The following is a 17,728-nucleotide window of genomic DNA, read 5'->3' as shown; positions in this document are numbered from 1 at the left end:
ACTCCCACGAATCGACAGACAAACCAACAAAGCGGCTCCTCGGCGAGGGGAACATCTCAGCATCCGACGGGCGGCTCTACCTGCTGCTAAGCAGACCTGTGTGCAAACAGGTAGACTCACCTGTCTCCCCTGCTTGGGGCCAGTGGGTGTGCTGCTGGAGCTGCGGGGCGTGGATCCCAGCAGGCCCCCGCTGCCCAGCAGGCCCAGCCGGGCACCCGGCAGGCTCCTCGAGGGCACCTGGAACTGTCGGAGGCTCCTCCTGGCCGACACGCCGCTCCCAACGCAGCCGGCGGGGAGAGAGTTCGACTGGCCGAAGCGGCTGCAGCGGGATCAGGTAAAAGGCACACTGCAGTACTCCACTGCAGTACTCCGTGTTTTACAGTGTACTTAGCTCTGGCCCTGATCAGTCTCTATAGATGATTGGCTGATATTTAGCGACGGATCGATGGGAACACGAGCCCGTGTTTACCTCCTCTGTAGCCGGTACCCTGCTATGTCCAGGAGGGCTTTCCGAGGAATGGACCGGAAGAGCCTCTGGACCTGTTGTTTCCATGACGACAGCCTTTTCTTCTGCGTCACAGCGAAGGACTGACAGGGAGGGGAGAACATGACATGAGGCCACTGATGTGCATTCCATCACATCAAAAGCCTTTTCCATACAAAACTACACCCTAGTACAGTAATACCTCTACTCACGCGTACTCCTACGTTGCGTGACTCAACAAAACGGTTTCTACACACGAGCCGTGTCGCCGGCAGCGCCGCGCCTCGGTCCAGCTCGGCGAACACGAGTGTCTTTCACGGTTTCTGGTATTTGTGCTGTAGGGCAGCGGCCCCCAACCTTTTTCCTGCCACGGCCCGGTACCGGTGGGAGACCCCTGCTGGGGTGTGTTAATCAGGGGGCGTGCTCGACAAATGATTCATTACTACTATACTATAGTACTACTGTATGACACAAGTAGAGGTACTACTGTATGATAATACCACGATATCAGTCACAGAAACATTCGTGGTAACAATTAGAAAAACAAATGTACACAACATTATTATCATTTGGTGGCACAGTGGTTAGCACCGTTGCCTCACAGCAAGAAGGTTGCAGGTTCAAATCCAACTTGCAGCTTTTCTATGTGGAGTTTGCATGTTCTCCCTGCGTGGGTTCTCTCCGGGTTCTGCGGCTTCCTCCCACCACCAAAAACACGCAACTTAGGCCCGTTGTTATTGAAAAAGAGAATTAATTCTCAACGGACTCACCTGGTTAAATAAAGGTTAAATAAAAAAATGTTTGATGTGATAGCTACAGGATACCTCATGGATAAGGCACTTGTCAATAAGTTGCAGGTAGGAGCTCATGTTGTCCTCGTCTGACCTCGACACCAGGAGCTGGGTGCAAACTGAGGATGAGGAGGAGGATGAAGACAGGCATTAAGTAAGTCAGCCAGCGGGGCCATCTCTGCTGGAGGATGCAGCTCACCTTTGCCCATGACGCGAGTGAACTGGCCGGGTAGATCCCCCTCAGCGATAACGCCGGCGCCAGACTCCGCCTCCCCTCCACCACCCCCACTCAGGTGGGAGCCAGGTGCGACGCTCTTGCCCTCAGGGTTTAACAGGGACCGATGCAGGAAGGGCTCCTCACCTCCACTGAAAGCTTTGATAGGAGTCATGATGATCTGATGGAGCTCCTGCAGAGGGGGGCGCAGGTTACTGCCCCCCAACACGTCCTGGTGGGGATCAATGATGGGACATGAAAGGAGTGATTCACCCAAAAATTACAATTCAATCATGATCACCCACAGACGCTCTCTGATTCGATCTCAGATGACTCCAGCTTTAAAATGGTGTAAACACCAGTTTAGGTTAACCCCCCCCCCCCCCCCCCCCCCCCTCAGTCGCGCTGTGCACGAGCGTAAACCCAAAATACCAAGCAACAGGTGCCTCGCTTCCGTCGCCTCCTAAGGTCGCCTCCTAACGTCGCCTCCCAACGTCGCCTCCCAACGTCGCCTCCCAACGTCGCCTCCCGACGTCGCCTCCCGACGTCGCCTCCCGACGTCGCCTCCCGACGTCGCCTCCCGACGTCGCCTCCCGACGTCGCCTCCCGACGTCGCCCCCCGACGTCGCCCCCCGACGTCGCCTCCCGACGTCGCCTCCCGACGTCGCCTCCCGACGTCGCCTCCCGACGTCGCCTCCCAACGTCGCCTCCCAACGTCGCCTCCTAACGTCGCCTCCTAACGTCGCCTCCTAACGTCGCCTCCTAACGTCGCCTCCTAACGTCGCCTCCCAACGTCGCCCCCCAACGTCGCCTCCCAACGTCGCCCCCCAACGTCGCCCCCCAACGTCGCCCCCCAACGTCGCCTCCCAACGTCGCCTCCTAACGTCGCCTCCTAACGTCGCCTCCCAACGTCGCCTCCCAACGTCGCCTCCCAACGTCGCCTCCCAACGTCGCCTCCCAACGTCGCCTCCCAACGTCGCCCCCCAACGTCGCCTCCTAACGTCGCCTCCCGACGTCGCCTCCCGACGTCGCCTCCTAACGTCGCCTCCCGACGTCGCCTCCTAACGTCGCCTCCCGACGTCGCCTCCCAACGTCGCCTCCCAACGTCGCCCCCCAACGTCGCCTCCTAACGTCGCCCCCCAACGTCGCCTCCTAACGTCGCCTCCCAACGTCGCCCCCCAACGTCGCCTCCTAACGTCGCCCCCCAACGTCGCCTCCTAACGTCGCCTCCCGACGTCGCCTCCCGACGTCGCCTCCCAACGTCGCCTCCTAACGTCGCCTCCTAACGTCGCCTCCCGACGTCGCCTCCCAACGTCGCCTCCCGACGTCGCCTCCCAACGTCGCCCCCCGACGTCGCCTCCCGACGTCGCCTCCCGACGTCGCCTCCCGACGTCGCCTCCCGACGTCGCCTCCTAACGTCGCCTCCTAACGTGGCCTCCTAACGTGGCCTCCTAACGTGGCCTCCTAACGTGGCCTCCTAACGTGGCCTCCTAACGTGGCCTCCTAACGTGGCCTCCTAACGTGGCCTCCTAACGTGGCCTCCTAACGTGGCCTCCTAACGTGGCCTCCTGACGTGGCCTCCTGACGTCGCCTCCTGACGTCGCCTCCTGACGTCGCCTCCTGACGTGGCCTCCTGACGTGGCCTCCTGACGTGGCCTCCTAACGTGGCCTCCTAACGTGGCCTCCTAACGTGGCCTCCTAACGTGGCCTCCTAACGTGGCCTCCTAACGTGGCCTCCTAACGTGGCCTCCTAACGTGGCCTCCTGACGTGGCCTCCTGACGTCGCCTCCTAACGTCGCCTCCTAACGTGGCCTCCTGACGTCGCCTCCTGACGTCGCCTCCTAAAGTGGCCTCCTAAAGTGGCCTCCTAACGTGGCCTCCTAAAGTGGCCTCCTAACGTCGCCTCCTGACGTCGCCTCCTAAAGTGGCCTCCTAAAGTGGCCTCCTAACGTGGCCTCCTAAAGTGGCCTCCTAAAGTGGCCTCCTAACGTGGCCTCCTAACGTGGCCTCCTAACGTGGCCTCCTAACGTCGCCTCCCAACGTGGCCTCCCGACGTGGCCTCCCGACGTCGCCTCCCGACGTCGCCTCCCGACGTCGCCTCCCGACGTCGCCTCCCGACGTCGCCTCCCGACGTCGCCTCCCGACGTCGCCTCCCGACGTCGCCTCCCGACGTCGCCTCCCGACGTCGCCTCCCGACGTCGCCTCCCGACGTCGCCTCCCGACGTCGCCTCCCGACGTCGCCTCCTGACGTCGCCTCCTAACGTGGCCTCCTAACGTGGCCTCCTAACGTCGCCTCCTAAAGTGGCCTCCTAAAGTGGCCTCCTAACGTGGCCTCCTAACGTGGCCTCCTAACGTGGCCTCCTAACGTGGCCTCCTAACGTGGCCTCCTAACGTGGCCTCCTAACGTGGCCTCCTAACGTGGCCTCCTGACGTCGCCTCCTGACGTCGCCTCCTGACGTGGCCTCCTGACGTGGCCTCCTGACGTGGCCTCCTAACGTGGCCTCCTAACGTGGCCTCCTAACGTGGCCTCCTAACGTGGCCTCCTAACGTGGCCTCCTAACGTGGCCTCCTAACGTGGCCTCCTGACGTGGCCTCCTAACGTGGCCTCCTGACGTGGCCTCCTGACGTCGCCTCCTAACGTCGCCTCCTAACGTGGCCTCCTGACGTCGCCTCCTGACGTCGCCTCCTAAAGTGGCCTCCTAAAGTGGCCTCCTAACGTGGCCTCCTAAAGTGGCCTCCTAACGTCGCCTCCTGACGTCGCCTCCTGACGTCGCCTCCTGACGTCGCCTCCTAAAGTGGCCTCCTAAAGTGGCCTCCTAACGTGGCCTCCTAAAGTGGCCTCCTAAAGTGGCCTCCTAACGTGGCCTCCTAACGTGGCCTCCTAACGTGGCCTCCTAACGTCGCCTCCCAACGTGGCCTCCCGACGTCGCCTCCCGACGTCGCCTCCCGACGTCGCCTCCCGACGTCGCCTCCCAACGTCGCCTCCCGACGTCGCCTCCCGACGTCGCCTCCCGACGTCGCCTCCCGACGTCGCCTCCCGACGTCGCCTCCCGACGTCGCCTCCCGACGTCGCCTCCCGACGTCGCCTCCTAACGTCGCCTCCTAACGTCGCCTCCTAACGTCGCCTCCTAACGTCGCCTCCTAACGTCGCCTCCTAACGTCGCCTCCTAACGTCGCCTCCTAACGTCGCCTCCTAACGTCGCCTCCTAACGTCGCCTCCTAACGTCGCCTCCTAACGTCGCCTCCTAACGTCGCCTCCTAACGTCGCCTCCTGACGTCGCCTCCTGACGTCGCCTCCTGACGTCGCCTCCTAACGTCGCCTCCTAACGTCGCCTCCTGACGTCGCCTCCTGACGTCGCCTCCTGACGTCGCCTCCTGACGTCGCCTCCTAACGTCGCCTCCTAACGTCGCCTCCTAACGTCGCCTCCTGACGTCGCCTCCTGACGTCGCCTCCTAACGTGGCCTCCCGACGTCGCCTCCCGACGTCGCCTCCTAACGTGGCCTCCTAACGTGGCCTCCTAACGTGGCCTCCTAACGTGGCCTCCTGACGTCGCCTCCTGACGTCGCCTCCTGACGTCGCCTCCTAACGTCGCCTCCTAACGTCGCCTCCTAACGTGGCCTCCTGACGTCGCCTCCTAACGTGGCCTCCTAACGTGGCCTCCTAACGTCGCCTCCTAACGTGGCCTCCTAACGCTGCGCCCTTGACCACCATTGTCTTGCTTTGAAGGCAGACTTGAGGGTCGGCGAGGCAGATGAGTTCAAATTTGGAGGTCAAAACTCTCCTTCCTGAATTAGGTGCTCCCTTAGCTGCCATCTCAGATACATCAACTGAGAATGGCCACCTGTCTCACCCTCGCTCGCAAACCCATGGGAAAAGGGGGGTCGTCAGCTCAGCCACCAATAACAACCATTTAAATGGACACTAAATAAATAGAGAAACACAAAAGCTTCATGAGAATGAGGTTTGATGAGGATAAAACAGCTGCTCCGACCTTCTCCAGGCTGCGCAGCAGGTGCTGCCGCTCCTTGAGCTTCATGATGCTGATAACGATCTTGTGTCTGGCTCCTTTAGTGACTTTCTGTAGGAGGAAAAGGTTTTGTGTCAAACACATCTCATCTGCAAAATACTGAGACCTCAGGTTCAACATTTCCAACTTAAATAAGAGCTATGCATGTGGCCTTATCAGGAAAATAAAATAGAGGGAGACGCAGAACATGAGTCCTGTGAAGAACTGATAAGTGCCATATTTAAATTCATTCATTCTGTCATCACACAGGAAATCTTGGTCCCTTTGTTGAACATCCACCTGTGTCAGCTCAGCACCTGGAGGAAGTGCACGACTTCCTGGTGCTAATTTAAGCTGCATCCTCCCATTTCAGAGTAGATTCAACATTTTTAGGTAAAGTTAGCTTCTGATGAAGATAGAATAATGGGTGATTAATCAATTAAACACTGACGGGGGGGCGCGCTGGAAGCTCGCAGGCGTGCACACATAGCAAAACTAGCAAAGCATTAGCTCTGTGTTCCAGCTAGCTCTGGTGCTAGTGGACGGGTTTTCTCCTCTGCTGGAGATGTTGTCATGGCAACCAGATCTGTGCTTTCTGCAGGAAATGTGTTTAAGTTAATCTTTCTAGCTAAAACCTTTAAGCTTAAATAGTTAGTAGTAGTACTAGTTCCATTTGTCATATTCAGGCTGTTGCTGCTTCGTGTTCAAAGTTTACAGTTTTAACTTATTAATAAATTTATTACGATTTTTAAATTGTTACAATACAATAGTTTTAAAAACTCTAATTTATTTGAAATATCACCCAAATGGGTCGCTTTTATTTATTTATACAAATTCTATTGTTTGCATTTTTTATTTTTTTATAAAAGCAGTTTTTTCTGCCTTTTTTGTACCGAAAACCGAACTGAGCACCTCAAGAAACTGAACCGAAATTAAATTTTAGTGTACCGTTACACCCCTAATAGTTACGGGTCCCGGGTTCTGCAGAAGCCTATCCCACCTTGCTACAGGCGAGAGGCGGGGTACACCCCGTAGGAGTCGCCAGCGCATCACAGGGCCACGTCGAGACAGATCATTTGTAGTGACTAATCCACCGAGTCACCATGAGTCCCCCTATTTTCTTCGTATTTTATGCTTTCCTGTGTGTGTGCGTGTGTGTGCGTGCGTGTGCACGGACCTGTGCTTCTAGTTGCTCTTCAGTCAGCGACAGCATCTCATCGTAGGTCATCGTGGAGAACAGAGCAGCGTACTTATGGAGACGGAGACTCTTGAGCCACGCAGGAACGTCTGCGGAACAAACAAAGAAATGGTCGGATTCTGTCTTTCAAAAACCGGCACAGAATTATTGCTCAAGAATACGTGTGCTGAAACGTGACCCAGCGACCCTCCGGTTCTGCCCCCGTCATCACGCCACTACTACACTCAACAACTGAACAGTTGTCTTTTGAAGTGACGTTGGCGAGTGGATCAGTTCCTTGTTGAGACGACTTGGAGTGGACAGTGATTCTAGCGGGTCACTGTGTGGACCTTCGGCTCCAGCAGAACCAACAGCTCACTGCAGCCTCTAAACGGGTCGAGCGGCTCATATCAGAATCAGACAGCAATAGGAGACCAGCACATAGAGCAGGGGTCGGGAACCTTTTTGGCTGAGAGAGCCATGAACGCCACATATTAAATGTCATTCCGTGAGAGCCGTACAATATGTTTAAAACTAAATGCAAGTCTCTGAATTCTTTGTAATAACGCTGTTATGCTGTTGCTAATCAATGATGGATATTTCTTACCATTAATGAGGTTTTGCTGATCGCTTTGTGACTACAAAGTGAAAAGTACGATTCTCCTCGTCTTTGTTTCTTTCAGCCATCTTCTAAAGTTAGCGAGCTGACAACGCGATGAAAACGAGGGCAGTTCACTTCCTGATCTCAGAACCGGCCGTTGGGCGGACCCTTTTGCACGTCGACCGCTATTTGACAGCAAAATACAGCAACAACACTTGATCAGTGTCTCTGCCTCATCTACGTTGCCTAGGCGATTCATAGATAGCCAGATGCAGCCATCAAAAGAGCCACATATGGCTCCCGAGCCATAGGTTCCTGACCCCTGACAGAGCATTACTAGAAACAGTAAAATATAATATATAAAAGCAATAAAAGCTTACAATGAAACTTTGTTTATTTTAATTTCCACAAGAAGGAAGGCCCTTCTGTGACGTTCAATCTTTGAGGGGGGTGGTCTCAGTCTCATTGTCCGAGTGCTCCTTTGTCGTCCAGGATGCTTCAGCGTTTCTGCAGCATCCTTCTCTCCATCAGTGTCTCTAAAGAGCCCAGTTTCACCCCCACAACATCACCTGCCTTATGGACAACCTTACCAAGTGTTTGAGTCTGCGACCCTCAGTCTGCTGCCCCAGCAAACAGGATGGACTAGATACCCTCAGCCTGCTGTCACAGCAAACAGGATGGACTAGATACCCTCAGCCTGCTGCCCCAGCAAACAGGATGGACTAGATACCCTCAGTCTGCTGCCCCAGCAAACAGGATGGACTAGATACCCTCATTCTGCTGCCCCAGCAAACAGGATGGACTAGATACCCTCAGTCTGCTGCCCCAGCAAACAGGATGGACTAGATACCCCCGGTCCACTGCCCCAACATACCCCAGCAAACAGGATGGACTAGACACCCCCAGTCTGCTGCCCCAGCAAATGGGATGGACTAGATACCCTCAGCCTGCTGCCCCAGCAAACGGGATGGACTAGATACCCTCAGCCTGCTGCCCCAGCAAATGGGATGGACCAGATACCCTCAGCCTGCTGCCCCAGCAAACAGGATGGACTAGATACCCTCAGCCTGCTGCCGCAGCAAACAGGATGGACTAGATACCCCCGGTCTGCTGCCCCAACATACCACAGCAAACAGGATGGACTAGATACCCCCGGTCTGCTGCCCCAACATACCACAGCAAACAGGATGGACCAGATACCCTCAGCCTGCTGCCCCAGCAAACGGGATGGACTAGATACCCTCAGCCTGCTGCCCCAGCAAACGGGATGGACTAGATACCCTCAGTCTGCTGCCCCAGCAAACAGGATGGACTAGATACCCCCAGTCTGCTGCCCCAGCAAACGGGATGGACTAGATACCCTCAGTCTGCTGCCCCAGCAAACGGGATGGACTAGATACCCTCAGTCTGCTGCCCCAGCAAACAGGATGGACTAGATACCCTCAGCCTGCTGCCCCAGCAAACAGGATGGACTAGATACCCTCAGTCTGCTGCCCCAGCAAACGGGATGGACTAGATACCCTCAGTCTGCTGCCCCAGCAAACGGGATGGACTAGATACCCTCAGCCTGCTGCCCCAGCAAATGGGATGGACCAGATACCCTCAGCCTGCTGCCCCAGCAAACAGGATGGACTAGATACCCTCAGCCTGCTGCCGCAGCAAACAGGATGGACTAGATACCCCCGGTCTGCTGCCCCAACATACCACAGCAAACAGGATGGACTAGATACCCCCGGTCTGCTGCCCCAACATACCACAGCAAACAGGATGGACCAGATACCCTCAGCCTGCTGCCCCAGCAAACGGGATGGACTAGATACCCTCAGCCTGCTGCCCCAGCAAACGGGATGGACTAGATACCCTCAGTCTGCTGCCCCAGCAAACAGGATGGACTAGATACCCCCAGTCTGCTGCCCCAGCAAACGGGATGGACTAGATACCCTCAGTCTGCTGCCCCAGCAAACGGGATGGACTAGATACCCTCAGTCTGCTGCCCCAGCAAACAGGATGGACTAGATACCCTCAGCCTGCTGCCCCAGCAAACAGGATGGACTAGATACCCTCAGCCTGCTGCCCCAGCAAACGGGATGGACTAGATACCCCCGGTCTGCTGCCCCAGCAAACAGGATGGACTAGATACCCTCAGCCTGCTGCCCCAGCAAACGGGATGGACTAGATACCCCCGGTCTGCTGCCCCAGCAAACAGGATGGACTAGATACCCTCAGTCTGCTGCCCCAGCAAACAGGATGGACTAGATACCCTCATTCTGCTGCCCCAGCAAACAGGATGGACTAGATACCCTCAGTCTGCTGCCCCAGCAAACAGGATGGACTAGATACCCCCGGTCCACTGCCCCAACATACCCCAGCAAACAGGATGGACTAGACACCCCCAGTCTGCTGCCCCAGCAAATGGGTTGGACTAGATACCCTCAGCCTGCTGCCCCAGCAAACGGGATGGACTAGATACCCTCAGCCTGCTGCCCCAGCAAATGGGATGGACCAGATACCCTCAGCCTGCTGCCCCAGCAAACAGGATGGACTAGATACCCTCAGCCTGCTGCCGCAGCAAACAGGATGGACTAGATACCCCCGGTCTGCTGCCCCAACATACCACAGCAAACAGGATGGACTAGATACCCCCAGTCTGCTGCCCCAGCAAACGGGATGGACTAGATACCCTCAGCCTGCTGCCCCAGCAAACGGGATGGACTAGATACCCTCAGTCTGCTGCCCCAGCAAACAGGATGGACTAGATACCCCCAGTCTGCTGCCCCAGCAAACGGGATGGACTAGATACCCTCAGTCTGCTGCCCCAGCAAACAGGATGGACTAGATACCCTCAGCCTGCTGCCCCAGCAAACGGGATGGACTAGATACCACAGACTCATAAAACATCCTCAACATCATCCGGCAGATGTTGAAGGACCCGAGCCTCCTCAGGAAATAGAGGCGGCTCTGGCCTTTCATGTAAAGGGCTTCAGTGTTCCGAGCCCAGTCCAGTTTATTGTCAATGAGGACCCCCAGATATTTATAGTCCCCCACTGAGTCCACCTTGACCTCCTGGATGGAAACAGGGCTCATTGGAGACTTTGCCCTCCTTAGGTCCACCACCAGTTCCTTCGTCTTTGCCACGTTGCGCTGCAGGTGGTTCAGCTCACACCATGTGACAAAGTCATTAACCACAGCCCTGTACTCAGACCCCCCCCCTGCCGATACACCCAACCATGGCCGAGTCATAAGAGAACTTCTGAAGATGGCAGGACTCTGAGCGATAGCTGAAGCCTGTGGTGTAAAGTGTGAAGAGGAAGGGAGAGAGAACAGTTCCCTGAGGTGCCCCAGTATTACTGATCACTCTGTCTGACACGCAGCTCTGCAGGTGTACATACTGAGTTCTGCCAGTCAGGTAATCAGTAACCCATGACACGAGAGGGGCGTCAACCTGCATCCCCGTCAGCTTCTCACCCAGCAGAGCGCTGGAGAAATCAAAAACATGATCCTCAGAGCTGGCCGGCTGCTCCAGGTGAGTATCTCTTCCTCTGAAAGCATCGTCAAATGCTCAGGTGGTTTACACTTATCCTCAGCTGCATCTTTTCATGGACAATTTAGGAGGCTGTTACTGATATCATTACAATCTACAGTGGTTAGTGAGATGTAATCTGATATCCACTGGCACCAAAGTTATGCAAACTTCACGCTGGTGTTTAGCACTCACCCCTCATGCCACTGCCATCCTCGTGGAATGAACTGTGATGCAGACCTGAACCTCCGCCAAACCCGGCCTCCTCCAGATGCTCACTGCCTCCGCTGCCTGAGGAGGCGATGCTGCTCTGGGGGGACAGAGGTGCGTGGTCCGGGGCTGGGCCTCTGGCGCTCCGTAGGTCCTCCTGGGAAAGCCAGACGTGGCCCAGGGGCTGGTTACTGGGGCCACTCATGGGAGGCGTGAGGGACATGGAGCGCTTCAGGGGACTGTGCTGTTGGCTGCCACTCCCACTCGACAGGACTGCAGGGCAGGAGCAAGACTAGTCAATAGGCTAAGGCTGGAGAACTAACACGAGAAAAGCTACAGGAAGTGAGGTCATCAGTCACTGACTGGAGCAAAGCTAACATGAAACTAGGTCAATTGGACTAACAGTGACTTCACACAACAATGATAAATCAAATACAGAAGAACCTCGGCCCTCGAACATGATTCGTTCCGTAAGTCTGATCGAAAATCTATTTGTTCGAAAACCGAAACTCTATTTCCATAATAAATCATGTAAACTCGATGAACCCGTTCCTCCGCACCAGATAAATGTCCGTTGACATGCCTACAGGTATATTAATGTGTAACTACGTGTATCTAAACAACAGATTACACATACACGTGTAAATAGTACAAAAAACAAAAGCATAATAAAAGTTAATTCAACAAGATTCTGTATCATTTACATCCCGTTTTGGCTGCGGTGTCCGGAGGGAGGGGTTATTCCTTTGAAAGGGAGTCCTCTTCCATGAATGACTGGGTAACTGTCCTCCTGGGTTATAGTCCTTCTCTTTAGCTCAGTTTTCTTAAGGAAAGTCCAAATCTCCATCCCGTACTGCATAACAATCTCCCAGACACGGATGTCATTTTCATATTCTGAAATTATTTCCTTCTTTAATTCAACAGTTGTTCTCACTACTTTCCTCTTTTCTTTTCCAGTAGTTTTACTGCTGCCTTTCTCTGGACCCATGACTCAGAGCTAAAGAGAACAAAGTGAAAAAACACACACAGGAAGCAAAGATATGCTTTCGCCAATGGCAGGTCGACTCAAACCGAACCTACTCGGGTAGACTCCGCCTTCAGTCGACTCAAACTGAACCTACTCGGGTAGACTCCGCCTTTGTTCGACTCAAACTGAACCTACTCGGGTAGACTCCGCCTTTGTTCGACTCAAACTGAACCTACTCGGGTAGACTCCGCCTTCAGTCGACTCAAACTGAACCTACTCGGGTAGACTCCGCCTTCGTTCGACTCAAACCGAACCAACTCGGGTAGACTCCGCCTTCAGTCGACTCAAACCGAACCTACTCGGGTAGACTCCGCCTTCAGTCGACTCAAACCGAACCTACTCGGGTAGACTCCGCCTTCAGTCGACTCAAACTGAACCTACTCGGGTAGACTCCGCCTTCAGTCGACTCAAACCGAACCTACTCGGGTAGACTCCGCCTTCGTTCGACTCAAACCGAACCTACTCGGGTAGACTCCGCCTTCAGTCGACTCAAACTGAACCTACTCGGGTAGACTCCGCCTTCGTTCGACTCAAACTGAACCTACTCGGGTAGACTCCGCCTTCGTTCGACTCAAACCGAACCTACTCGGGTAGACTCCGCCTTCAGTCGACTCAAACCGAACCTACTCGGGTAGACTCCGCCTTCGTTCGATTCAAACCGAACCTACTCGGGTAGACTCCGCCTTCGTTCGACTCAAACCGAACCTACTCGGGTAGACTCCGCCTTCAGTCGACTCAAACCGAACCTACTTGGGTAGACTCCGCCTTCGTTCGACTCAAACCGAACCTACTCGGGTAGACTCCGCCTTCGGTCGACTCAAACCGAACCTACTTGGGTAGACTCCGCCTTCAGTCGACTCAAACCGAACCTACTCGGGTAGACTCCGCCTTTGTTCGACTCAAACCGAACCTACTCTGGTAGACTCCGCCTTCGTTCGACTCAAACCGAACCTACTCGGGTAGACTCCGCCTTCGTTCGACTCAAACTGAACCTACTCGGGTAGACTCCGCCTTCGGTCGACTCAAACTGAACCTACTCGGGTAGACTCCGCCTTCAGTCGACTCAAACTGAACCTACTCGGGTAGACTCCGCCTTCAGTCGACTCAAACTGAACCTACTCGGGTAGACTCCGCCTTCGTTCGACTCAAACTGAACCTACTCGGGTAGACTCCGCCTTCGTTCGACTCAAACTGAACCTACTCGGGTAGACTCCGCCTTCAGTCAACTCAAACTGAACCTACTCGGGTAGACTCCGCCTTCAGTCGACTCAAACTGAACCTACTCGGGTAGACTCCGCCTTCGTTCGACTCAAACTGAACCTACTCGGGTAGACTCCGCCTTCAGTCGACTCAAACTGAACCTACTCGGGTAGACTCCGCCTTCGTTCGCTTGTCTTCAGTTCAACTCGGCTCCACTCGTGTGTTCAAACTCCGAAAATCTGTTCCACTTCCGAGGCATTTTAATCTTTTGTTTGAAAACCGAGTCGCTCAAGAACTGAGGTTCCGCTGTACTAGATTTATTTGGACTGTAATGTCTGACTGACTTTCACGTCACGTAAATGTTACAAACGGGCAAATGTTTAAGCTCCAAATCTAATGCCACACATCCAAGTTGTTAATGAAAGGGAGCTGGATGCTGGAGCCCATCCCAGCCGACCGGGCAAGAGGCAGGGTCCAACCTGGACACGTGTTTGTCAAAGGGACACCTGGAGGGAATCCCTGCAGGTACAAGAATATACAAGCTTGTAGTTTGAAAGGCTGCTACCTCACAGTCCTCTTGGGTTTCTTTTCTCTGATAGAGACTGTCATCCAAAATCTTTTAGAACATTTTTATACATTTTGTGCTCCATCTATGGTAATTGCAGGATGTCTCTTCTATGGCTCCATTCTACTTGTAAAAGTAGCCCAGAAGTGAATTGATTTGTCCAGTTAACGAGTGGCACCGGGAGGGAACCCTTTCGATGCCGCACGGCGCAGGACAGGAAGGACCTATCCCGGGTGGTGAGGACAGCTCAGGGGATTGTGGGTCACCGTCTGCCTGACTTGGACTCTGTTTACACCTCCAGAGTCCAGAGGAGGGCCAGACGCATCGCCACAGACCCCACCCACCCGGGCCACAGACTGTTTGTCCCGCCCCCATCAGGGAGGCGGTTCAGGACAATAAGAAGCAGCACAGCGAGGCTCAGGAACAGCTTCTTCCCCCGGGCTGTGAAAGCAGCCGTTCCCTGATGAATATTGTTTTATTTTTTTTATTTTTTTGTAGTGATCTGGGACGCTTTATTGATTGTGCTGCTGCTGCTGCTATTTTGCACCATTGCCTGTGATTCACACTCTCTTTGTGTATGTATATATTGTTTCTTAAGAGAGAGAATTTAGTTTTTGTTTCTGATTTTGATTATGTTATGATGTGTGCCTTAAGCAGTGGGCCTTCACACGATTTTATTATGTTCGCATAATGATAAAGTATCTTGAATCCTGAATCTCGTATCCACACTGTAATAAACTGCATCTCTCTCTCACAGCCCAATAATATTCTTAGACATACTGCAAAACTGTATTTTATTTATTTATTGAGGTAAATCTAGCATGTCAAGTCTTTACATATATTCTTCTGTCTATTGTATCCTGACAAGCACATCAGGCATACCTTTGAATCAACCCAAACAAAGGTTTACAAATGACTTTTGATGTGAACCTCATGCCAACCAAATCTTTCTACATCATCTTCCTGCTGCAGTCATTAACAATTGAAACCCGTACGCCTCAGAATAAATTCATAAGGAAGCCGTACTGGTATTTGTGTGCTACACCTGAAACACCACTACTTTAAACCAATAAAAGTTCTTCCTGCTGAAGGGAAGCTGAATAAAAAGGTGGGCAGCTTCAATGTCGCCGGGCTGACGGAGTAATCTTCCACCAGTACTCCCGGCTCTCTCCTCCTCCTATATGCGGTCCTCTTACTGTTTGGGCTATGTATAGGACTCGATGGGCCCCTTTTAAAATAGGTGCCCATCTAACATTACAAGATCCAGTCCCTAAATATTAGCCATTTTCCTTAAATACAGTCTCTCACAAAGGCTGCCTTACAAGGTAAAGGATGGCTGGTATGTGCTGCTGCGGCTTGGACTGAGGCTGGGGGGGGGGGGGGTCAACAGGATGCTGTATCAGTAGCATGCAGGTCGATGTGGTTGGACAATTATACCTCTGATTGTCAGGACGAGCATCTTAATGACGGTCTTTCGTGTGGGCCGAAGCCGTCAGGGCTTTAAGTGTCTTTATTTATACACTCTCAGCTGTTTCTTTCATCTCCCAGAAGAAAGTAACAGAGCCCTTGCATTCTAGCCTGGAAATATCCTGCTCTGAGCACGGTTACGTTCAATCTCAGCAGCCCTGCCCTTTGTGTGCGCTTGTCACACCTCGCTCAGCCTCTTAGCTGCTGTGGGCTGCGGGTGTCGTCCACCACGTCAGCGTGTTTGGGGGGGTTTGGGGGCCCTGAGGATTAGACAGGACTTTGAGGGAAAACAGGACAGAAACAATATATATTTGAACGGGTTAACGGGCGACAGGGGGTCGTCATCAGGCGAGATTTGACGTAAGTAAGCAAATTGAAAGAACCATGAACGGGTCAACGCGACATGTTCATGGACAGCGTCAACCAACACTCGATCCAGCCACCCAGTGACAGACCAGACACTCTGTATTATTAATATCATTATTTCCCTTTCTCGCCAAACCTGTAATAGAATTTCCACAAGAACAGTTGAAATGTTACCGATTTCTCTCGTGTGATACGCACGTCTCTGGGGTCAGACTATTCTATTCCCCTCCATTGTTCCGCCCAATAAAGAGAAGGGAGAGAGGGACTCTACTTACTGGTGTTGCTGCTCCCACCAGTCCCGACCGTGTTGATGGTTGCCGGCACAGAGGATGACGGGTAGAGAAGGAGGTGGCCATTCTCACAGCTCTGCTGCTGCTGCTGCCAGCCTCCCCCCAGGCCAGAATCCCTGGAGTTCTGCCACCCATTGAGGCGATCATCCGAGCCCAAGCGCTGATGGTGATGCAGGGAATAGAGATTTCCCGATGATGACGTGTTAGTGGAAGAAGAGGATCCTGATGAGTTGAGGGTGGATGGGTGGTGCTGCGACCCAGCAGGAGGAGGCCTTTCCAGTGAGTCTCCTCGGGCAGCTGCCCTCTCCTCCAAGTGGTTGAGCCAGAGCGCCAGGGCAGCACGGTCCTCCAAGGAGGTGGCGGGGTGAATGAGGGCGTAGGAGAGGAGTTGGCGGGACTCCTCCAGGTGGTGGCCATGCTCGATGGTGTGGGCCAGAATGCGTGGCAGCAAGCGCATGTACTCACCCTTGGCTTCGGTGTTGCCAGGTTTGAGCAGGGGCAGGTGGGTGAGAACGAGGGAGATCACATTTTCCTTAGACTCGCTTTGCCACCGGCTGATCACCCCTGTAAGACGAGAGAAAGCCTTTGCTGATCGAACTGGATGAACAGATGATCACTGGAATAAGGGCAATGTAAGCTTCATGTAACACAGACCCCCCCCCCCTGACCCCCGACCCTTACTCTTGGTAGTTCCACCGCCTTCGGTTCACATTTACATCGTCTCTTTCAGAGAAAGCAGTCGCCAGCTCCAAGTTCAGAGACAGCCTTAGTCAAGGTCAAAAAGGAACCTTTAATAGATAACGGAATTATCTCTGGGCTTATCTTATTCAAGGGACCTGAGCTAACTTCCTGTTGTGATCTGGTGCTATGGAAATACAAATGAATTGAACAGATGGATAGATAAATGAACAAACACGTAGACCGTAAGATGACGTCAGGCCCAGGTCATCCTGCTATTTTGTTCCCCGTTGGCACCCAGCTGTGCAGGTTCCTGGTGGCGGCTGCACAGCTCTATACATAACCTGCAGCTCATGGAGCTCTATTGTTGTACGAGACAGCGGGCCATCGGGAGCCCATTCCGAGGGCTATAGATACCAACCAGTTGGGCAGCCACACTAATAGAGATGCATTGAATTTGCTGCTTGGGGGACGTAAACCTACGGATCTTGTTTATAAAACTGACGTTCTCACCAAAAATAAAGTGCACAGCAGTATTTGGCTTCTACAGATAAAGGGAAATTACAAGGTTTGTGGTCGTTAAGAAAATAACCATCTAACAAAAGCACTTAAACCACCAATAATGTATCCTGAGTTTTAGCTTTTCTTTCTTGTAATGCAAAAAGAAAAAATAACCAAAAACATTCTACAAAAAATAGTGCAGCCTGTGTACCATTTTCACAAGTCAGGAATAAAGATGGTCGTTGTTCTCAGACTTATTGCAGGTTTGTTCGATGAACCAGACAGGCGGCGTCTTTTCTCATCGACTCCAGAAGCTAAACAGGCCGACCCTGCAAAATGAAGGAAATCCCTAATAGCAGCAGTACTTTAGTGTGTTTTTAAAGCCCTAAGTATGCAGTATTATTATGTTAATGTGTCACATGTGCTACGAAACACATACTGCACGACTGTACTGCGACGGTGCCGAGTAAGCCACCGGCCGGTAACACACAAGCTGGTGTCCAACAAAACAGCGAGACAAATGTGAACGAGGCCATGCTGTCCCCAAACCCAGCAGAGGACATCATACCGAAAGAGACAAAGACAACAAGAGGAGAGGATAGGAGGGAAGACCACGGGAAAAAAGGTTTG

At 53.4% G+C, this 17,728-nt stretch overlaps 1 protein-coding gene across 1 annotated transcript in view; it reads right to left on the bottom strand.

The window, feature by feature from the left end:
• The window catches only part of samd4a (sterile alpha motif domain containing 4A), a 36,175-nt gene that overhangs the window by 4,511 nt on the left and 13,936 nt on the right, over positions 1 to 17,728 (bottom strand). Inside the window, exons 3-10 of the mRNA XM_068751462.1 lie at positions 15,905 to 16,483; positions 10,990 to 11,277; positions 6,674 to 6,783; positions 5,482 to 5,568; positions 1,475 to 1,721; positions 1,309 to 1,394; positions 470 to 588; positions 121 to 319 (exon numbers count right to left, since the gene is read on the bottom strand). Of these exons, the coding sequence (XP_068607563.1) occupies positions 121 to 319; positions 470 to 588; positions 1,309 to 1,394; positions 1,475 to 1,721; positions 5,482 to 5,568; positions 6,674 to 6,783; positions 10,990 to 11,277; positions 15,905 to 16,483 (1,715 nt within the window). The remainder of the gene's footprint in view (positions 1 to 120; positions 320 to 469; positions 589 to 1,308; positions 1,395 to 1,474; positions 1,722 to 5,481; positions 5,569 to 6,673; positions 6,784 to 10,989; positions 11,278 to 15,904; positions 16,484 to 17,728) is intronic.

This window comes from Brachionichthys hirsutus, chromosome 1 (genome assembly GCF_040956055.1).
Source record: "Brachionichthys hirsutus isolate HB-005 chromosome 1, CSIRO-AGI_Bhir_v1, whole genome shotgun sequence".
In the NCBI taxonomy this organism is placed as follows: Eukaryota; Metazoa; Chordata; class Actinopteri; order Lophiiformes; family Brachionichthyidae; genus Brachionichthys; species Brachionichthys hirsutus.
The sequence above is the reverse complement of the archived record's forward strand: the minus strand, read 5'-3'. Positions and strand labels throughout refer to the sequence as shown.